This window comes from Miscanthus floridulus, chromosome 19 (assembly GCF_019320115.1).
Source record: "Miscanthus floridulus cultivar M001 chromosome 19, ASM1932011v1, whole genome shotgun sequence".
In the NCBI taxonomy this organism is placed as follows: Eukaryota; Viridiplantae; Streptophyta; class Magnoliopsida; order Poales; family Poaceae; genus Miscanthus; species Miscanthus floridulus.
Window position 1 is genome coordinate 4,488,759 of NC_089598.1, and position 23,469 is coordinate 4,512,227.

The window sequence follows — 23,469 nt, forward strand, 5'->3', positions numbered from 1 at the left end:
GTCCAATGGCTAATAGCTCTGATACTAGGAACTTATTTCAAGGTTGGATCATCATATATAGCACTCATCTGGCTTGTTTCGCCTGCTTTTGCATGTAAGTTGCTGATACTGTCTATGTTAATAGCTTGATATCGCCTTGAGTGTTTATGGCTGTTGTTTATTTGTAGATGGTTTTTTGGAAGCTACTCTCTCCCCTGTTCGGCTACCTAAACAACTTAAGGTTGTCACATTGGTTCTGGGTTTGGCTGCACCAGTTGTGTCCTCTGCTGGTTTGGCTGTTCGCATGGTCAATGTAATTGTTGGAAGTATTGTAGGCATTGACAGGTAATATGTAGACACCTTGCAGTTTATCATCTCTTCGGTTAATGTTTGATGTTCTTTGAAACATAAAGTATGCTATCTAAAGCAACTAAATTTTTTTCTTAACCTCATTTTGCATTGATACACAGGAATCCTGGCGGACTACCAGACTGGCTTGGAAATGTAATAGTTTCGGTTGCCATTGCTGTTGTCGTCTGTTCCACGTTTGTGTATCTTCTTTCATACATTCATATCTCAGGTAAATCATGACATGCTAGATATAGTTACATTTCCTTTAATGCTAAAGTTATGTTCTCATTAATATTTGTGTTCTTGTTTACATTTCATTTTTTTGACTTTCCTCTTCCATTTAGAATGAAAGGGTGTGGGTTTATCTGCTAGTCTTGCACCGTACAGCATTTTCAGTTTTGTTCTTCACTGCATAATCAGTAATAATTTAGTAATGTATAAGTATTTGCACTGCCAAGTTGCCAACAGACACTTCTGTGTTCTCAGGACACCAACATGTTGATGTATATTGCAGTTATATAACTAATGTCTGTTAAATAACCATAGTGTTGCATTTCCTGGTATTTCTTCACCTGTCAGGAAAGGGTTCCTACTTTTTCTATTTAATGTTCATTGTAATGCTATCTGGCCATGCTTGAAGTTCTTAAACTAATTCACATTTTGTAGATTTATTTTTATGCATTTGCCTTTTCAGTTACCTTCCCAAAAGAAGCTTTTGTATACTGTTGTGCTTTTCTTAGGTGATAAAAGAATTCTGGGTTTACTATTATTCGTATCCTTTGGTCTTTCACTTTTTTTGGCGTCAAGTGGCATTGTGCCAGCATTTACGGAGGATGTCGCTCGATCTGTAAACGTAAGCACTTCTTATGCTACTGTTATACTACAGTGCCTCTAGCTGGGTTTATCATGATATTTGTTTATGCATACCTGTGAAATTTCGATAACAAATTTCTCCCTTGGTACCCAAACCAAAACAAGTACTCGTCAGTTATGTTTTGGTAATTGGGACCAATGCTACTTGCACCATATCCTCACTGCATCTCAAAACTAGTTATCAATGGTTTGGATGCCATCTCGTTCTTTTTATTTGTGTAAGGAACATGATGAATCCTTTTGAGGGACGAGTTGAAAGTAACCATATGTGGCCCCATGATTCATTTTGTTGGGGATAGTCGCTACAACATGATGGTTTGTTGCATATTTGAGTTCCTAAATGCTTGTTCATACTCCCTCCGTCCTAGTATTTAACGTAACCACCTCTGGTACAAAGACCAAGGACACATTTAATTCTCTCTCTCAATACTAGTACTACTGCATTGATGTATGTGAGAGAGCACGCCTTATATTATGAGACATAAACAAAAAGTGGTTACGCCTTATATATTAGGACGGAGGGAGTATCTCCAATGGAATCCTGCTTGCCTGGATTTATCACAATATCCCACTATTTGGCATTAATCAAGATCATTTTAGTATTGATACCTAATCAATGGTAGTAGCTCCTTTTTGCGAATCAACAGAATATAGTAACTTGATGATCTGTATCTTCTCAGGTTGTACATGTCGTCGATACCACAGGAATAGATGACGGAAGTAGAGAACCAGTATCCTATATTTCTTTGTTTTCCAATACACCTGGAAAGTTGACAAATGAATTAGTGGACCTTGGAGATGAAGAATTTTCTTGTGGAAGAAATATGACTACTGACTTTGTAACATTTACAATGAAGTATGGTTGTCGGAGTTACAAAGAGAGTAATACTGGATGGAGCAAGTCTGAAGTTCCTGTGCTCCTTGTAGAAAGTGATTCAGTTGCAGGTGGTGCTCGACAGACAATAGTATCAGTTGATAGCAAGTCATCGACACGTTGGACACTTGGAATCAACAAAGAGGAAATCGATGACTTCACGGTTCAAGGTGAGTTGAACCATTAAATAAATATATAATTCTGAAAAAAAAAAAAACAGGAAACTTTATAACTAGAGTTCATTGCTTGAGCTTGTCAGCTAGTACTGATAAATATCAGTATAAATCAGTACCAGTAGGCTTTGAACATGCTTGAAAGTACTGACTGTAGCTGATTTCCCTATCCACATCATTTGACATTTTTTCATGTATTCTGTTCAGTGGATTCAGAGAAAATAGTCCTACTTGGCGATAAGAGCGAGATAGATGGGTGGCATACAATCCAGTTTGCAGGCGGCAAAAACTCGCCGACAAAATTCCAGCTAACCCTATACTGGTCGAACAAGGCTACCGAAACATCTCAAAGAGAAGCTAAACAAGCGGCGGATGTTCCTTTCCTGATAAAACTAAGAACAGATGTGAATAGAGTCACACCACAGGTGGCAAGGGTTCTCGAGAAGCTGCCACGGTGGTGCACGCCCTTCGGCAAGTCCACTTCTCCTTACACGCTAGCTTTCTTGACGGCCCTTCGTGTCGATATTTAGTCAACAACATTTGTTTGTTTCCCATACATAGGTGTCCACAGCTTTCGGTCGGTTGTCTTATATTTTAGCTGTGCCTATTAGTTTTCCATCCAAAGATAGCAAGTTATATAGGCCCCACAGAATGTACACTGAAGCTGCCAGAAGTCAACAGGAGTTAGGGATAGGCATCAAATAAACGTACAATTACAGGGCAGCCTGGTGGAAACGTGTTTTGCGTTTGTATTAGTTTGTCTTATATTCTTATAAATGTGAAAGGTTTCAGATTAGTTTGTGGTATTATGTATACACAAAAAGGATATCTGTTCCTGCTCCTACTGTTCAAGGTTTTGGATTTCTTGTCCGGTTGACCCAGGCTCCATATAAATCATTTAAAAAAAAAACTCGGCCTACGGTGGGCAGACAGCCCCTGTAACTTTGTGCTTAAGGAAGAAGACCTTCTCACGCAGGCCGAGAAAACCCCCGAACACCATGTCCTGTCCTTACACAGGGGCCCGTTACCCTGTGAGTGGGCCGGTCCGTTGCCTGTGCTTTGAAAAACTCGAGACAGACGAGAGGATTTTTTAATGGGTACCGAAAATTCTGCCGTCGTCGGGCCTTGAACTCCGGTCGGCAGGTTGAGGCCTCAAGCCTCACCGCCTGACCAGTCGAGCCGAAGCTCGTCTCCCATGCAGTAAACAACTGAAACCAGTCACATCTCAAAGCATAAAACACAATGTCACAATGTCACATGGACACATTCGGCCATGCGCCCAACCACCCTGGAGCCCTCGGACCCAGGGACCAGGGCGATGGGTGCATGAACCAGGACGCCTCTTATTCTCATCACGCACAAGCACGGTACTGCTGGGAAACATACACTGCTGCAAAGGAGATTGGTGGTTTATTCTGAGGTAAGTAGCCGGGAAAGACTCAGCGGTGACACTCGGGAGGGCAAGCGTTGGAGATGTTTCTTGGAGCCTCAGCTTCAGCTTCAGCTTACGAGCTTCCTTGGAAGAAGAGCCCTATCACCTGGCATCTCGTATGGGCGCCGGAAGGGGTCGGCTGGGCCATGCCACGCCCTGGATCCCACGGGCAAGGGGCGCTTGACAGTGTTCCCATGGGTTCGATACTTCAGGTCTGTAGCAAACCTCTCAGAACCCAAACCCGACACCCTGTTGGGGCCCATTGACAGCTGAGACAGCTTCTCGGCAAGGTCAGGTGCACGGGGGTTCTGATCCTTGGCAAGGTAATTCCCTGCCCAGAAACCAAAGCTTGCAATGTTAGTTCAAAGTAACTAGACAAGATCCTTTCAGGTATACATCCACAGAATGATCAGCAACAGTACTCACCATTGCTCCTTACTGCTGCTGGTCTGGACCAAGACTGATTCATCACGTTCGCCTTTGTCGCCTTATGGTTAGTGTCTGGGAGCTGCAAAAGATAATGACAAATATTGAGTTGCTGAAAATGTAAAGCAACCAGCTATATGAACAGCTAAGAAATTATATTCACCTGATGATCCAACTCCAATTTCCTTTGCACACCAGCTGCAACGTGGACAAGGCAGAAAAGTAAGAACCTCCAGAGGCAAAAGCCACAAATCCTTTAATAAGAACTGAGTAGGCCATGCCAGCCCAAACACATACCTGCTCTTGCTGGAGCGTTATTGCTCAAGTACGAGTAATTAACTGTTGGCCTCGCATTGGGTACAGTCCCCATGGAGTATCTCCTAATGTTCTTCTGATCCACAGCTCCTTTAGCCCCAGCTACAGAAGTAGAGATCAATTATGTGAATGTGAACTTGTTCAACAAGGATGTAGTGATGTACTAATGAAAAAGAACATGAGTATGCATATCCCAAGGATATTGAGGTACCTGATGGTGGCGTTGATGCATATCCGGTGGATTTGAAGCGAAGTGAAGGAGGGACATAGAAGCATGGCTGCAAAACACAATGATGGTAAGGTTGTGAAGCAGGTTAACTCATCAACCAGTATGTAAACCTTGTCAGAAGAATGACCTGAAAGAAGGGATGCTGCAAAACCTCCACTGCTGTTGGCCTTCTTCGTGGGTCCCATGAGCAAAGCCACTGTGGCAGATAGTAGTTTGTTATCCATCAGTTAATGGGACGCGTTTACAAACAGAAGGGAGGAAGGAACACTTTAAGCAGGAAAAAAAAAGGGAGTGTTGAACGTTGACACTTACCGAAATAAGGCTGATTGCATCTTCGCTTGCTAAGGGAACCACTTCCGAAAGATGTATGCTTTCACACTGAAACATGACATAGCACAGTTATACCACTAACAGTCACTAATATGAAAGTATCATACTAGAGATATATCTCTATACCTTAGGGAACTGAAAACCGATAGATGCTGCTAGCTGCAGTCCTTCAGGCCAAGTGCGCTGATTCGGAGTGCCAAGAATGCTACAGATTTTGTAGAGTTCATCTGGTTCACTGAAGAAGATAAAACATGGAGTTACAGATAGCCTTTTCTATACAAAATAACTTCTAAGAAAGCCAGTTGCTTCCTAGGATCACTTATTCAAAATCGCCCTTCTGTAAAGTAACTTGATTGCTATTTCTGATAGAAGCTAAGCTGACTATTGTCAATTTTTCCATTGTATAAAAATTAAATATTAAAAAGGAAATACCGAAACACAACTATCATATTTTATTAAAATGGTCAACACTAAATTCTTTCACCTATGTGGCATGCTTTTCTTAGTATAAGCAACCTCAGTTCAAATAGAGAGTGAAACTAAATATGTTCAAATGATTGACACACGCCAACCGAAACAGAGGGGCAACCAATTTGGTTTTAAGAACCATGCGTACCTTGAGCCAGGAAAAAGTGGTCGCAGTGAAAAAAGCTCAGCGATAATGGCACCCATTGCCCACATGTCTTGAAATATGATAGAAAATAAACATATTAATAAAATGGCACCAATTTAGTCTCCGGCTTTCAGGTAAAGCCACAAATATTTTTCACTTACCAACTGCTGCATTGTAAACAGTAGCCTGTAGAAGAACTTCAGGGGCACGATACCTAGTCAATAGTAAGCATTAGATTATTCTATTATTTTGTACACTTTAAGCAAATATAAGACTTCAAACATTAACCTACCAACGAGTGGACACATATTCCGTATATGGTGGCTCAGAAGAAATTTCACGAGCAAGCCCAAAATCCGCTATCTTAATGAGCTCCTTTGTAACAAGCAAATTTTCTGAAATTGCACAAATTATAATAGGATCAATTATGATTGTTGCCATTAGCTAACAACATTGAACACATTCCCAGATGGAACATAGTACATGTAACAAGTTAAATAAAGAACAGTACTGCAAGATTTCGTTACTTTTATTCTCTGTTTTCCTCTTATATGATCTTATGTCCACAGCTACTATGAAAAGAACTAGAATCCATTACCCACTACCATGTATACATTTTCTGGTTCTGAAAGTGAATCACTCTGCAACTACATCATACACAGGGAATGAACAGACAACATTTACTACTGTTGCAAAGTTTCATCAGTGTATAATGATAGATAAACTACTCAACAAATTTAAAAATAACCACAGAGGGCAACCACATCATGAATACTTATTCACCTACAGCAATTTATAACTAACAAAAGGTTTCTTGAACTTTTTGTAACCTCAAGACGCAGTTCATATAGAAAATTGCAAGGCAGCTGTTCCTGAGCTTATAAGTGATAGTCCCTCCAGTCAGTCAAATATATACGGTGTTTTAGACATCAAGATTGAACTGCGTGTAGAACTATTTTGTTGTCCAAAATGTCATGTGAAAATCACTGGAGCTAGTAACTTGTTTCGTAACGAACAGGAACCATAGACCAACCATTGCAACATTAAATGTAAAAAACAAATGCAAAATCACATACCAGGCTTAAGGTCACGGTGAAAATATCCACGCTGATGCATGTGACTCAGAGCTTGAAATATTTGAAAGCACCAGTTTCGGATTTCAGTCTCTGAGAAGGGCTTCCCTTTGCTCTTCATCAGCTGATAAAGACTACATTCCTAAAACAACAACAAAGAACGTAAACTTTAGTAACCTTACAGAGTACAAGCACAGAAACGACACATGAATAAGGGCTATGATATGTCCATACCATGTACTCAAAAACAAAGAACAACATATCATTCTCTCTTATGACTTCTTTGAGCTTCACAATGTTTGGATGGTTCATCCTTCGCAAGGACTGATTAAAAAAAATAAGTAACTCAAAAGAATGCCACAGAACATTATAAAGATTAGACAGATTGAAAGCAACAATCACCTTCACTTCGCGGAGGCTTATGCACTCTTCCCAAGAATAATATTTTTTCTTCATCTTCTTGATCGCAACCTATCAGACCAGGTATCTTAATGAGGTGAAAAAGCTAACAATGGGAAACTAAACTGTGTAGCTGCTGAAAAAGTTGAGGTGTAACAGAAGCAACAAATGGGCAAGCCTAATGACATACCACTTCACCACTTTCCTTATTGGTTGCACGCCAAACACTCCCAAATGTTCCATCACCAACTTCCTTGATGATCGTATACCTGGAACACAATGCCAAAACGAGGTAAGCAGACATCCAAAACAGCTTAGACAGGATTCTAAGTTCTTATAATCATCTGGTTATAGAGGATCTTCACCTCTCCATTTTATTAGCTGGTGGTGCACAGAACTGCCCTTATTTCAGAACAGTTGTATAGTAACAAACAGGACTCATATATGTATCACAGGAGCGTCTTTGGATGTTACAACACCAAAGTCACTGGAGACTCCTCTCAAAGCTATGTATGCTATTCCCATGCTTTGCGCAACAAAATCTTGAACGCCTCTGCTCTGAAATTAGCACATAATGGATCTGGTATTAGTTAAGTAAAACTACGTTTTCTAATGCTACATAATGATGAATCATGAATGGACCATGTCTACATTAGAGAGTGCACACGTACCTAATGTCACGCCATCCAAAGTGAAGGCTGGTGAAAGATAGCGTAACCAATACACACCAAACTTTGGACTGACCAGACTGAAAACTTACAGCGATAAGGTAGAAGAAAGCTAGCAGAGAACAAAACCAGAACCTGTCGGGGGGGAATATGTGTGAGAACTGGAATAGGCAGGATACAGAATATGTAATGCTAGTAGCTTAGCTATTGGTGAAAGGATACCTAGAGCCTATATGCGATGGCAAAGCTCTAAGCGTTAGATTCAAGTGTCCAGAGATGTCTTGATGGTAACTTTTGCTGGCTGATTAGCACCAAGACAAAGATTACCGAAATGTTGCCAGAGAAACAGATCCACCATGCCCAAATAAGTGTGCTACAGCTGCACTGTAATCACTAGGCAACTCTAATGTCTGACAGCATGGGACCAGGCAAGGCAGTCGCTAGACGCGGGGTGATCCTCAGGTGGAGTTGACAAAAGAGATGACCAGGAAGTCTCCGTAAAGACAAAACCTCCAGCCAAGAACTTCCTCGAGCAGCGAGATGTGGGATACAGAGGAACTTGCTGTGTAGGGGGTGTACTCCATATCCTTGCTGAAAATGCTAAAACTCCAGCAGAGCACGGTGATGAAACCTGCATAATAAGTATTGAAAGTGGTAATTAGGCAACAAATTGGCAGTCTATGAGTGTGCGAAAATGAAGTAACACGGTAGGTCACGCAGAATCTGAATGCATGATCTACCTACCTAAGTTCTAATTAATTGGAGCCTAGCAAAGTAGATCACGCACAACGCATAGGTGCAAAGGAATCAGAATCAAATAAAAAAAGCACAAGCATGCATCGATGCGTTGAAAATCCCAATGGATTCTTCTACAGTAAACAATATTGTATATATCAATTGGATCTAAGCTCAAAGGTCCCAACAATTCGAATTAATTGGTGCTCTCCCAAATTAGCACTAAAAGTTTGGATACAGCAAGAGCACAAGAGCTGGATTTACAGAATTACACGCACACGCTATCCACGAGTACAGCACAGACACATCTATTACAATTTACAAACCATGCAGCCCCAAAAAACAAACCAATTAGATATCTAGAGTTCACAGCAGCAGCACACACAATTTGAGCATAGACCAGTATGATGATTCACCGCTGCGTGATTGAGCATGAACCAGCACGATAACGCCCCTGAACCATGACGAGACCCGGCGGCGCAGACACACAGCTACCCCTGCCTAATTTCACAAATCAAGCACCCACCGACCCACGCGACCGCCAGGCACACGAATTAGTGGAATTACCCACGGCGGACCAACCACCACCCCCAATTTGAATGAAAACAGACGGGATCCGAACACGCGAAACACGCCCCCACGTCCCGTACCCGGATCTCACCGGTCGGCCACCCGCCGCACGATCCCCGTACCCCCGACCAAGACCACGCCGAATTCCCCACCCGGATGCAGCCCCAAGCCGATCCCTCGACGTTCCCGCCACCAATTCTGCATCCACAAATTCGGAAGAGCTCGGGCCGGGACGAACGACGCACCTGGGAGCCTCTCGGCATAACCGCGCGCCGCCGCCGCCGCCGAAGGGTCCGGGGGACTTTCGCACCGCCGCCTCCAGCGCTGATGGGGTGGGGGAGGAACGGGATGGTGGGTCAACACCGCCGCTCGCGCGGTGTGGAGGAGGAGGAGGAGGAGGACGACGACGACGAGGAGGTGGGGGGACACGGGGACGGGAGGGTGGGTTGCTTCGAGGATTTTTCTGCCGCCCTCCCGGCCTTGCCTTTATTTATCTGCCCCTGTCCGGCCGCGGTCCAATGTGGCGCGTGTTTTGCGCCCAGGCCCCTGTACGACTCTGGTATCGCAGAACAGTCCTCCCTATCCCCGCGGTTTCACGCCGACCACACCTCGTGTTCAACGCTCCAATTGTACACGTTCTTGCGAGTTTTTTTATAGGAAGATACAGATACTAGAGATTTTTGTATCGAGACAAATTCTCTTCAATTTGGCTAAAATTTCCAAATAATAATTACTCTGAAAAATATGTTTTCATAATCTCATTATTCTTGTTCTATATTAAATTCTATATATTTGAGTAAGTTCAAAATTGTGTTGCTCCTTAACATGATAATTGTTTTTTAACCGAGGGAGTGTTCTTTTTATGGGTGGTAACGTTGTTTCTACCATACTTTTTTGAGCAGTGTGTTGGAATCATGTGATCTCTGACTCGGCCGTTACGCCCCTGGCCGAATTAGTCTAGGAAAAACCCCATACGCGCAATGATCGTAGCGCCCAAACCAAACAATGGTTATGGCCTCGGATCCGTGAGTAGTAATCTTTTAAAATGAAATATCTCCACGAGGCGCAATAGTTTAATCACATTCACATGGTGGTTTACAAGTATATCGGTCAATAATCTAACTTCAAAGGGCTGGATATGCAAATAATTGATACAGCAGTTGTTTATAATTTAGATTAGAAACTGCTAATTACACCGCCTTTGGTGGTGGTTAGCCTCTGTTAGCTTTTTAATAATTTCATTTCATTACAGCGTTGTAGTGGATGAATGCGAGGTGATGGGCTGTGGATTGCAACATTATTAATGCTAGTGTGGATACGAATGATTTGTTTAGGTGACATGCATGATTACCTCGACTAGTACGGTGCACGTGCTAATGCTACGACAACATTCAGATATATGCAAATTTAAACTGAAATATATGCAAGCTAAAAAATCAATCTACCAATAAGTATTGATCCAATATTGATATCATTATCGAAAAGAATAATTAGTTGATATACCATAAAAATCAATCTACCAACAAGTAAATCTACTGCTGCTCGTTGTTTCCTATCAGCAGCATAAAACCTCTGCAGTAAAGCCTAACTTGTTTGATGTAGCTGTTCGCGTATTCAACTGAAGGTTATAGCTGGGCTAAAAAATGTTCTCATTCCATGTATCAGGAACGCTAGGAAGGCACCAGTGCAAGCAATCTTGAACGCCTAGCGTGGCATTGATACTATTACCGTGATATATGCCCTTGGTCTCTTAGACGTGACAGGGCAGTTACATCCACAAGCTTGATCCTAGTTCCTCTCACTGCACCCTCGGCATCACCATCCTCAGAATGGTTTACAAGTACATCCACAAGCTTGATCCTAGTCCCTTGGCCAAAGGGTTTGTGTTATCACAGCTGCCTCCAATGTTCCACCAGTGACCATACACATCATTGATTGAAACATCTGCCTTCCTAAAGAATCACCCACATAAGCAATGGTTTTATCCTGCATTCTGAAATATAACCAAATTAGTATTTCCGTATTGATTCAAAGATGTAGCCAAACAGTGCAGCATACACCTTCTCAAAGAAATTGAGCTTTAACCTTGTAGCTATTTGCACAGAGTATGTCTTGCAACATAGAGGCCTCCACTGACCCAGTGCATAGGGAAATCAATAGAGTACGGTTTACACCAAAAATTTGAGAAGAGGAACGCGGGAACTCAAAGTTTCTAGGATTGTGTCATCAAGAAATCAATTAGATGTGAATCGGTATCAGCTGATTTAGATGTGATATCAGAATCGGCTATTTTATGAATGACGTCAGCAGACGGTGTCTGTCGGTGTTTCGAGTTACCACCGATGAGTAAATTTGTAGTATTGCGCGTCTGACTCGGATGGTGTGCTTAGAGGACACGAGGTTTATACTGGTTCAGACAGAAAATTCATACGTCCAGTTCGTTGTTGCTGCTTGTGTTACTAGCACTAAAAGTTTTTAGTAGGAGTTACAAACGAGCGAGAGAGGGAAAGGATCCTAAGTCTCTGGTGGAAGGAATGACCGGGTGCTGAGAGCTCGATCGCTGCTCAGTCGTGTGCTCGTGTCATGCTTTTGTGCGGATCTGGATCTGGATCCCAAGTCTTTTGTGCCCAAGGCCTCCCTACCTTTTTTCACGGGTTGTAGTGAGTGACCCGAGGAGGAAGAGGGGGGCTGCAGATATTTATATAACGTGCATTTGTAGGGACGGCTGGTGATTGAGCCGTCCCTACAAATCGAACAATAGGGGCGGCTGATGAGTGAGCCGCCCCTACAAATTTGCCCTATTTGTAGGGGGCGGCTCGTATCACCAGCCGCCCCTACTGTTAGATTTGTAGGGGCGGCTAGAATCATGGGATCCGAGCTCACCCACTGTAGGGGCGGTTAGTACTGGAGCCGCCTCTAAAAAAAAAACGTTGCTAAAAATCGTTTTTGTAGTAGTGAATTGCTCCTTATTCTACCCAGGAAAAAAAAACTTCCAAGTCAACTCCTCCAAACTAATATTTCATCTTTTGAGATACTAGTTCAGTTGAATTGCCTTGTGGTTATGAGATCTGAAATGACACATAAAAAAAAGGGTGCATGTCAGCTTCTCGTGTATCAACAATTTGTCAAAGATTGCAAAAACGAGCTGCACTCACCCCTATTGAATTTAGTGTCTGCTTCAATCACTCTCCTTGCTAAGAAGAGAGAGATATAAACTGATAAAAATGTGACAGTGTAAGTAGGCTGGATAAACAATACATTTAACAATTTATTTAGCAACAATATTAAAAATATTACAATATAAGTAGGTCGTTAAAAATACATTTGACAATTTATTTAGCAACAATATCAAGATGGTAGACTTGACAACGAGTATATGATACATTCGCCCGGGAGCGTACAATCTTCTTGGATATTTAAATTTTCTCTTGTCTTGTCTAAATGTATCTCTCAAGCAGATGAGGAAAAGCAAGCGGGGCTAGCTATCCAAAGTATAAAGGCCTGGTGAAAATTCAATCATACGTGCAGTTTTTTTTTCCTGAACAAGAGCACAAATACATAAGAATCTGGTGAAAGTGAACGTGATCCAGTTACCACAAGATAGACCCAAAAATGTACTCTAGCGGTGTCGGCATTCTTGACAAAAAGTCTTCATGGAAGAGAGACCAAAAAATAAGCCAAAGACTTCAAATGAGACTAAGATTTCATTAGTACCAGAGATGATAATTAAATTGACAACATAGGATTCGCTGAGTTCATAAAGATTCATTTATTCAGAATAAACAAGACAGCAACAGAGCAACAACCAACGTTGGTAGTTGCAGACTCGCAGCACACAAGTAGTATTTATAATATATTCAACTGCGCTATCTATGTTTCTTCAGAAATATAAACCATGCTCCCTATCAACTAAAAACTTGCCTTGGGACCTTGGCGTCTAGTGCGGTGGCGGCTAATCCTGGACCAGAGTTTTCTTGATGCTTTCAGAGACTAATCCATGAAACCCAAGAAACTCGGCAACCTGCAGAATTTACTCCCGTTTTCATATTATCAACATGCCAAAGAAGTTCAGAACTTAATTAGATATGACAAATAAAGAATTAGCATGCATACTTATTATAGTAATCTGAGCACTAAAATTCAGATCTTACAAAAACTCATCGCATGGCAGTTGCATTCCCTCTCCGTGTCTCAAAACAAAGGTAGATTCAAAGTTTTCCCCAAATTTCTAAACCCTAACATCGGCGGGGATCAGAAAACTCACAGCTAGCACGCGCTGAAGGGCGTGGCCGCGGCCGCCTTGGATCGAGGCCTGCCGTCAATGTCACACCAGCGTGAAGGCGCCAAGCTGTTCTATTTACGCATTGTTGCTTTTACGTTTTCATAGTAGAGTATGACCAATTGGGTCCACTGGACAAAATTTGTAAGCAGCATAAGTGCCTGCATTACTCTGTATGAACGCTCATTCAGACATTTAGTAATACACACGACGCCAAGGCAGGGGCTTGCCCGCCGGCGCCAGGGTTCCGTCAAATCCCGCTGTTCCGCTCACGTCGCCGGTGACCCGCCGTGGCCAGGGGTGTGACAGTTGGTACCAGAGCCACCTTCCTTCGGCGTGTGGGTGACGAGCTCCTTGCTCGGCGCCGCCGCCAGTTACCACCACCACCACCACCGTACCACCACCACCACCACCACCACCACCACCACCACCGTCGTCGTCTGGGTCGTCAAGATCCACGCCCACGGCGACGCCGCACCTCTTCGTTCGCAACACCGGCGCGCCTCACATCTACACAACGCCTCAATCGACGCCCACCAGGTGTTCGACTGGGGTCCGGCATCAACAACCGGGGTCTGGAGGCGTCAACCTGAGTGAGCATCCCAAATCCGCTCCTTTTTTATACTTTTGCACAAGTAGGCAGTCGACAATGGGTTGCGCGGCATTTGTTCGTGCGTAAAATTCCAAAGTCGAACTGTCCTCTTGTTGCGGTGGCGTTCGGCGGCGGAATGTCCGTGAGCTTGGGTTGCTAGGCTGTTGTCATCGTGCTTGCACTACAACTGTCTTAGTGTAAAATCCCTCGGCTCCGCCTCATTCCTAGGCGGCGGTGAACGTACCTTGCAGTGCGACGGGAGCGGCACAGGGCAAACCCACTGCTGGTACAACTGGCTTCTCAAAGCAAAAGCAAGGTCCAACCTTCCACACAGACTAATCTCATTATTGACATCATGACACGCCGGTCGGATGAGGAAAACACCAAGTGGGAGAATTTGCAGAAAAATCTGGATGTCATGTTTCACCAAATTACTGAGATGCATTCAGTCCAGAAGCAAATGAAAGCACAGTTGGACCTCACAGCGGCAGCTATGGATGAATACACTCACGAACAACATCTCATTTCTCAGCAAGTTCAAGCCAATGGAGAAGCCATTGCCAGAGTCACTCTCCGGCAAATGGAGGAGGAGTCCAAGAAACCTGATCAACCTCAATATGGTCAACATCATCACTCAGATACAGAAGATGTAGATTCTCTGATTTTGGATGACAATGCCTCCTTTCACAATGTGTTTGCCAAGGATACCATGCAAGGCAAAGCACAACCATCCAGGCAACACAAAACAAATCCCAAGCAATACCAACAGAATGAGACGAGGCAAGACACTAAAGGCCAAGAGCACAAATCTTATGCCTTACCTAGGCCAGCCATGCCTAAAATGGATTTCCCTGATTTTGAAGGTTCTGACCCAAAGGTCTGGCTAGACAATTGTAGAGACTACTTCGACCTTTACCAAATCCCTGAAGGCATGTGGGTCACTGCAGCCAGAATGCATCTAGAAGGGAAGGCAGGCAAATGGTATCAAGCATTCAAGCAGAAGAACACATTCAGGAGTTGGACACACTTCTGTGGAGTTATAGACCAAGAATTTGGGTCTGATGATTTCAGATCATCTATGCAGGACCTGTTGGCACTCAAACAGACTGGATCTATTGATGAGTATACAGAACAATTCCAAGCACTACAGTATAGTGTCACAATGCACAGTGTAGGGTATGATGACATGTTCTTCTCACAGCAGTATGTTATGGGTCTCAAAGAGGATATCAGAGGCATGGTGGAGGCTCATAGACCTCCAGATGTCTTGCAGGCTTCAATTCTAGCCAAGATACAACAAAGAACAGTGGACAGGGGGAAGTCCAAGTACCCAAGACAACAATATACACCAAGACCCTACCAGAACAGGACAGATCCCAAGCCTGCCCCTCAATCCTCCATTCTGTGGCAGGACAGGCAACTAAGGGACTACAGAAAAGCTAATAACTTATGCTACAGTTGTGGGGAGAAATTTATTCCTGGACACCTAGAGGTCTGCAAAGTCAGAAACAAACCAAAAGTCAATGCTTTGGCATTCAATGACTTGGACAGAGAACTCAGCGATGAGGTTCTCAGTGAACTGACTATGGAGGACGCTCTACATGAAGAATTCTGCCAATTATCCCTCAATGCTTTGTCCAGCCAAGACAAACTAGAGTGCATCAAACTCAAAACCAGGGTCAAAAACAAGGTTATGCTCATTTTGGTGGACAGTGGGAGCACTCATAGCTTCATCAACTCTTAGTTTGTGACATTGGCTAATATACCAACAATTCCAATCTCACCTAGAAAGGTGAAACTGGCTAATGGGGAATGGATTACTACCAACAGTATGGTATCTCAACTTCAATGCTATTGCCAGGGACAGACCTTCACAACAGATATGATTGTCCTGGACATGCACCCATATGATGCCATCTTGGGTTTTGATTGGCTTCGTGCTCACAGTCCTATGACATGTGACTAGGAAAACAAAACACTACAGTTTCAGGAGCAAGGCAAACTCATTCAGCTTCAAGGGATCAGTGCCCCACCTCTCCAAATTGCTAATATCTCGGCACACAAGGTATATAAGGCTACAAAAGGGAATGACCTCTGGGCCTATGTTTTGCTGGAACAATTACCCCATCCAAACTACTCACAGTACCCCAAACCTTCTCCACCTGATGAGACCATCCAACATCTTGTGGCACTATACAAAGATGTGTTCACAGACCCCAAACTTCTTCCACCACAAAGAACCTATGACCATGCAATTCCTTTAACACTAGATTCCATACCAATCAATGCCAGACCCTATCACTACTCCCCTGCCCACAAGACAGAAATCGAACAACAAGTAACAGAGCTCCTCCAGGCAGGCCTTATTACACATAGCCATAGCCCATTTGCTTCCCCAGTCCTCCTTGTCAAAAAAAAGGATGGAACTTGGCGATTTTGTGTTGACTATAGGAAGCTCAATGACATGACTATCAAGAATAGATTCCCTATGCCAGTGATTGAAGAGATCTTAGATGAACTTTCAGGGTCCACAGTGTTCACCAAGTTAGACATGAAGGCTGGCTATCACCAAATTCGAATGCTCCCAGAAGATGAGTACAAGACAGCATTCAAAACACATCAAGGGCACTACCAGTTCAGGGTCATGCCCTTTGGCTTAACCAATGCTCCAGCAACCTTCCAATGTGTCATGAACGAAGTATTGAAACCTTTTCTCAGAAAATTTGTATTGGTCTTTCTGGATGACATCTTGATATATAGCCCATCAATGGACCTGCATCTTCACCACTTGGAGCAAGTGTTGCAAACACTAAGGAAGCATCACCTACACCTCAAACAGTCCAAATGTACCTTTGCTCAGGACAGATTGGAATACCTAGGCCACATCATTTCTGCTAGCAGAGTGTCCACTGATCCTAGCAAAATCTCTGATATGCTCAAGTGGCCAACACCAACTACAATGACTGAATTGAGAGGCTTTCTGGGTCTGACAGGATACTATAGACGATTTGTCAAAGGTTATGGTACACTGGCTAAACCACTGACTCAAATCTTGAAACTCAAGTCATTTGCCTAGAATCCAGCAGCCCAGTCAGCATTCCATGCTCTCAAACAGGCAATGACTGAAACACCGGTACTAGCAGTACCAAATTTCCAGGAAACCTTTACAGTGGAAACAGATGCATGTATGGATGGTATAGGGGCTGTCCTTATGCAAAAGGGCCAACCAGTTGCCTACCTGAGCAAAGCTCTGGGGGAAAAACACAAAGCCCTTTCCATATATGAAAAGGAATTCCTAGCCCTTATCATGGCTGTCGACAAGTGGAGACACTACCTAGAGAGAGGCGAGTTCACAATCCAAACTGATCACAAGTCCTTAGCCTATCTCAAAGACCAGAACCTCCATTCTGACATGCAGAGGAAGGCAATGACAAGAATGATGGGCCTCAATTTCAGGATAGTGTACAAAAAAGGAAAAGACAACCAAGCAGCAGATGCCTTATCCAGAGTTGGCCATCTCATGGCCATACAAGCTGTTTCAACAGTGCAACCAACATGGGTACAGGAGGTTCTCAATTCCTATGCCACAGATAGCCATGCTCAAACTCTCATTCAGAAGCCTCCATCACCAGTCCAGACAACCAAGGGTATAGTTTGGATAAAGGTCTCATCTGGCACAATGGCAAAGTCTGGATAGGTAATAACTCAGCTCTGCAGACAAAGCTAATTGCACACTCTCATTCCAGTGCACTTGGAGGACATTCAGGAGTAGCAGCAACTTATTACCGACTGAAGAAGCATTTCTCCTGGAAGGGCATGAAAACTAATGTAGAAAACTTTGTCAAGCAGTGTAACATCTGCCAACATGCTAAACACTCCCTGCAGCATCCAATGGGCCTGCTCCAACCATTACCAACACCTAAAGGGGTCTGGCAAGATCTCACCATGGATTTCATAGAAGGTCTCCCCAAATCAGAGGGTTTCAGTGTCATACTGGTCATTGTAGACAGATTGACAAACAACTTTTGGAAACAACTATTCACCAAATACAAGATTCAACTCAACCTCAGTACAGCGTATCACCCTCAAACAGATGGGCAGTCTGAGAGGGTCAACCAATGCCTTGAGATGTATCTCAGATGTGCAGTTCATGACTCCCCATCAACATGGAAATCTTGGCTGTCATTGGCAGAGTTATGGTACAACACCTCACTGCACTCATCACTAGGCTGTACACCTTTCCAAGCCCTCTATGGTTATGATGCTAATCTGGGTGCCATACCAACTCTTACACCAGACACCACTCCTGAGGTTACCGAGGTCATTCAGAACAGGAAGTTCCATCTTCAGTCCCTGCAAGAACATCTAGCCAAGGCTCAAAACAGGACGAAACAAACTGCAGATACTAAAAGAACAGATTTTCAGTTCACGGTGGGGGATCAGGTCCTGCTGAAACTACAGCCCTATACTCAATCATCTGTGGCCAACAGGCCCTTCCCAAAATTGGCTTACAAGTACTATGGCCCTTATACCATTCTTCAGCGTATTGGTCAAGTTGCCTACAAGCTACAACTGCCAGAGAACTCCCATATCCATCCAGTGTTTCACATCTCCCAGCTCAAGCCCTACACCCCGGATCACTCCCCTGTTTATGACACGACACCGGTGCTCACAGATCTCGAAGCTGCACAAACGGTTCCTCGGGCCGTCCTGGAGCGCCGCATGGTGAAGAAGGGCAATGCTGCAGTCCCTCAGGTAAAGATTCAGTGGACAGGGCTACCAGCATCAACATCGACCTGGGAAGACTACTACGTCGTCAAAGCTCGTTTTCCTGATGCTCCAGCTTGGGGACAAGCTGATTCTCGCGTCGGGGGAGGTGTCACACCAGCGTGAAGGCGCCAAGCTGTTCTATTTACGCATTGTTGCTTTTACGTTTTCATAGTAGAGTATGACCAATTGGGTCCACTGGACAGAATTTGTAAGCAGCATAAGTGCCTGCATTACTCTGTATGAACGCTCATTCAGACATTTAGTAATACACACGACGCCAAGGCAGGGGCTTGCCCGCCGGCGCCAGGGTTCCGTCAAATCCCGCTGTTCCGCTCACGTCGCCGGTGACCCGCCGCGGCCAGGGGTGTGACAGTCAAAGAGACCATCGAGGCGCGTGCTGCCACGGGGATCTTGCGTGGTGGTTGCATCATCTGCTGCCGCGGGGATCAGCGCAGCGTGGAGGGACGTGGCCGCGCCGTCCTGGGATCGCGGCGTGCCGGACGTCTTCCCGTCTCTGTAGGTCGCTCGGCTCGGCTGAGGTCGCCGCCACCGCCCGAGCATGGCCGCGCCGGCCTTGGATTGTGGCGTGCCAGGCGTCTTCCCGTCTCTGTAGGTCGCTCGGCTTGGCTGAGGTCGCCGCCACCGCCCGAGCATGGCCGCGCCGGCCCTGGATTGTGGCGTGCCGGGCGTCTTCCCGTCTCTGCATGAGGTCGCTCGGAGGCGGAGGATGTCGCGCTCGTCCTTGTACGTCGAGGCGGAGGCGGAGCGGCTCGTCTGAGATCGCTCGGAGGCGGAAGATGTCGCGCTGGGTGCTGTAAGTCGCGACGGAGCAGAGGAGGATGGCCGTCGCGGCAGCGGCGGGGTTTCTGGCGTTGAAGCGCGTTTGAAGCCGCGCGTGCGTGTGTTGGAGGGCGCGCGGGGTGCGGTCGTGATGAGGCGGAGTGCGGACGCGTGAGAAGCCAGGCATCACACATCAATCCGTGGCCATTAGATTTGATTTGGATGTTTTATTAGTCCTTAATTTTAATATAGACGAATTTTTATATGTATTTTTCTAGATGTACAATTGTTGAAGGCTCTCTCGGCGGAAGACGTTTTTTTAGAAAAACCTAGTATAATTTTGATTAGTCCATTATAGTAGAGATATATACATTACAGTCAGCAATGTGTCATCTTTTCTGCATTTGTTGTCGTAATATTTATCCTTAGCGCGTTCCGCCCTTGAATCAATGCAACGGGCATGTTTGAATTGACAAGCATTTTTTATGAGTTCGCATGCTTTCTTGGGACAATACTATGCCTCCACCAGTCTACTTAATTACACTAAGGCCCCATTTGATCTTTAGAATTAAATTCATTCTAATAAATTATAATTGAGACACATATTAATTAAGCTAATATGGTTGTATATGAAATATATTTATATGCTATTGTTAGCTATGCAAGAGAGATGCTTACATGTTGCATTTCTACTATGGCAAAATGAGTTGAATAACGTGCTACAAGTTGCAGAGTAGAAACAACGCATAATGATCTATAAAATCAATTTCCATCTTCCACATATGGATTTGAGATATGCTTATATGTGAATTTTGGAAAGTCGTGGAATCTCAAATGGTAATGCTAGGAAACGAGCGTCCGTCCACCCGAACGCTCCGTTGGTGGGCCATGACGCTGGCCCAACTACCCCTTCCTGTTTGCTCGGGAGTTTCTAAAAAAATAGTCTTTTCTGCCTCGTGGCCCTCTTCCTTCCCCACCGTGTCGCACCTCGCGTGCAGATCGCAGCGCCACGCTGTCGCCTGCAGCCCCGCCGGCTACTAGCGCACCCGTGCGCCCCGCACCGCCTCCTCGCTGCTCCGACCTGGCATCGCATCGCCCTCTCCACCCACCTGTCGCGCCGTCACGCTTGCTCTCCCGCGCCCCGGACCGTCGGACTGAGGATCGCCGGCTGCCCTTCTTCAGAGATCAGTCCGTCGCCTCCTTGAACTCGATGTGGACGCCATTTTCTCCGCTCCTTGCCCCAGGTCGTTGCCTCTCGTGAACTCCACACGTCGACGAGCCTCCATTCTCCCGAGCAGCAAGGAGATGTTGCACTAAAGCACCTATTGCAAACGTACGTTTTAAGTGTTTCAAATGTATGTTGCAAGTATTTCATACTAATGTTGCAAAAGTGAATCGGGGTGTTGCATATGTTGCAATGGTTGTACACGTGTGTTGCAAGCTTCTATTCCTAATGTTTTATCTATTTTTTTCAGATATATGTTGCAAGTGTGTTTATTTGGATGTTGCAATGTTTCACACATATGTTGCAAGCGTTTTATCTGGATATTACGTATGTTTTACAATGTTTTTGAAGTTTATTTGCAAGTGTTTCAGATGCATGTTATACGTGTTTCATCTGCCTTCAGACATATGTTGCAAGTGTTGCATCTGGAGGTTTCAAAAGTAGATCGGGTGTCTCCTCGCTTTCTACCGCGTCACCTTGGTGTCTCCTCTTCCTCTCGGCTCCGGTTGGCATCTGTTCCTCCCCCTCTTCTCGATGCTAGTGACGTAGGGGGATGGCGCGGACCCGCGTGGGCACACGAAACGGCGTAGAAAACGGTTATAGGCGGGAGCGTTCGGACGTCCAGGTGCATCTCCAATTTCAAGCCAAATAACCTAATTCATTAAATACATTCTAATTCCTTCGTTCCTATGAAATGAAGAGATCCAAATGGCTCGTAAAGAAATATGTGGGAGTTAGGTTTTCTAAACTTTTCGTTCCATATCAAACTAAAACTCTCGCTCCACGAAATATATATATATAATATTTCTAAACACCAACCTCCAACATTCGTGTAATTACCCTAACCAGATATGCAGCGCGATACGGAGGAAGATGGTCGAACGGTTACTTGGGTCCGATTCTGGTCGGACACAGTGATTAGTGGTTCATTCAAAACACCATCTCCCGCAAGAATGCACGAAAAAGAATAAAATAAAATAAAATAAAATAAGAAAAAAGTTCATGTTACCTCCATCAATTTTTGTGAAAGTCTATTTTTCCTCTCTGAACTCTAAAACTGGGTAAACCACCTCCCTAAACATTTAAAACGGTTCGTTTTACCTCCATGACGAGTTATAAACGGTTTTCAAAGACGGTTTTGTCTTTTTTTTTTGTTGAATCTTTGAAAAATCATAGTAAATCACAGAAAAATTATAAAATAAAAAAATCCAATTTTGTTAGACCTACACAGCGAATATATAGTATGGTATGTTTTAGCATAAATTTTTTGTTGTAGCTTTAGATCTATTCTTTTCTATAATTAATTCATATCGGCAGTTTCTATGGTCTAATTATGATGAAATTGTTATTGTGGACTAATTATTTTATGCTTAAACTGTACTAAAAATTTCATACTCATTGGATCACGTAATCTATAACTAAGTTATACGTGATCCAATGAGTATGAATTTTTTACTATAGTTCAAGCATATAATAATTAGCTCATCATAAAAATTTCATCATAATTGAACCATAGAAACTGCAGCTATGAATTAATTATAGAGAAGCACAGATGTAAAGCTACAACAAAAAAAAAATGTGCTAAAGCATGCCGTATTATATGTTGACTGTGTAGATTACTTATGTGGAGTCTAAAAAATTTGGATTTTTTATTTTATTATTTTTTATGTGATTTACTGTGATTTTTCGAAGATTTAACCGAAATAAATCTCTACACCTAACAAAAAAATACTCGACGTCATCGTCAGCGCCTAATAATCGCTCCGCTCGTTGCAATCGCCTCGCACCTCCGCCCACGTACGTTTACGGAGTCCGAGTCCATGGTCCGGTAACCCATCAAACCAGGCCACGTAAAACCGTATCTAAAGGCTGCTACGGGTTGGTTTGTGGCCGGTTAGAGACCGCAAAACCCGTTCAAATAAATCTTCGTCTCTGTCGCGGTCGCAGGCTGCGGCGACGAAGACGACGCGGCGCCCTCCTCCGCGGCCATCCCTTCCGCGACCCCACCCACGGCACTGCCCACTCTGACGCCGACGCCGGTCGGCCGGCATGCCCCCACAGTCCACGTCCAAGGTGCTGGAGAGCAGGAGTCCTCTTCCTCTGCTCGGTGCTCGGTGCTCGGCCGCATTCTTTTTCTTCCTCTGCTCGATGCTGCTGTTTCGCGAGGCTCGGCGGCGCCGGCGGATCCTGGTGCTGCAGTCGTAGGTCACCAAGCTTGCCAGATCTTGCGTGCCGATTTTTGCGTCTCCTCTCTCCCGTTTCCTTTTGTCGTTCGCCACTTTAGATGGCAACTCGATCAAATTTGACGAGATTTCCAATTTCTCCTCTCTCCTGTTTCCTTTCCGAACCGAGCTTCCATCTCAAAATGAATTAGGACGCGATTCCATATCAAATACTGAGTCACGATGAGTACGCCACCACGATGTGCTCGGACTTTGTTGACGGTCGGTGGTTGGCCGTGCGGTCACGGTGCTCGGGAGGGTCAAGCGCGCAGCTCGCCATGTTCCTGCTTCCCGCGTCGCCAGGCTCGCCTCCGCAGCTCCAGCGGCGCCGCCAGGCTCGCCTAGCAGCTCCGCGTATGCGTCCCCGGGAGTAGATATCCGGAAGAGATATCTTTCTCTGCTTGCTCTCTATGCCAGGCCATGTCCATGCAAACTTGGAGGGCCACGTCCACTAACGAATCCTATTGAACAGAGAGACAAGCACAACCACTGCACCCAGATGAAAAATAACTAAAAAAACAGATGTAGGGAATAAATAGGAAGAGAATACAGTTACACTTC

The 23,469-nt window shown here is 44.4% G+C and overlaps 3 protein-coding genes across 3 annotated transcripts; 1 reads left to right on the forward strand and 2 right to left on the reverse strand.

The window, feature by feature from the left end:
* The first annotated feature begins 6 nt into the window (after positions 1 to 6).
* Positions 7 to 3,046, forward strand: LOC136527677 (uncharacterized). Its single transcript, XM_066520468.1, has 6 exons — positions 7 to 94; positions 168 to 324; positions 450 to 559; positions 1,071 to 1,183; positions 1,884 to 2,247; positions 2,458 to 3,046. The coding sequence occupies exons 2-6, from the start codon at positions 284 to 286 to the stop codon at positions 2,778 to 2,780; spliced, it is 951 nt and encodes a 316-aa protein (XP_066376565.1). The 5' UTR covers positions 7 to 94; positions 168 to 283; the 3' UTR covers positions 2,781 to 3,046.
* Positions 3,047 to 3,451: 405 nt separating this feature from the next.
* LOC136527290 (cyclin-dependent kinase F-4-like) lies at positions 3,452 to 9,479 on the reverse strand. Its single transcript, XM_066519971.1, has 17 exons — positions 9,286 to 9,479; positions 8,161 to 8,366; positions 7,258 to 7,336; positions 7,071 to 7,139; positions 6,903 to 6,992; positions 6,672 to 6,810; positions 5,888 to 5,990; positions 5,757 to 5,809; positions 5,599 to 5,665; positions 5,109 to 5,217; positions 4,965 to 5,030; positions 4,780 to 4,848; positions 4,635 to 4,701; positions 4,406 to 4,525; positions 4,272 to 4,306; positions 4,109 to 4,190; positions 3,452 to 4,013 (listed from the first exon to the last, which is right to left on the reverse strand). Exons 1-17 carry the CDS (start codon positions 9,301 to 9,303, stop codon positions 3,751 to 3,753), a joined length of 1,635 nt encoding a protein of 544 aa, XP_066376068.1. The 5' UTR covers positions 9,304 to 9,479; the 3' UTR covers positions 3,452 to 3,750.
* A 9,535-nt stretch (positions 9,480 to 19,014) lies between these two features.
* LOC136525415 (uncharacterized) lies at positions 19,015 to 22,814 on the reverse strand. The gene is made up of 2 exons (XM_066518409.1): positions 22,589 to 22,814; positions 19,015 to 19,547 (listed from the first exon to the last, which is right to left on the reverse strand). Exons 1-2 carry the CDS (start codon positions 22,812 to 22,814, stop codon positions 19,015 to 19,017), a joined length of 759 nt encoding a protein of 252 aa, XP_066374506.1.
* Between the last annotated feature and the right edge of the window lie 655 nt (positions 22,815 to 23,469).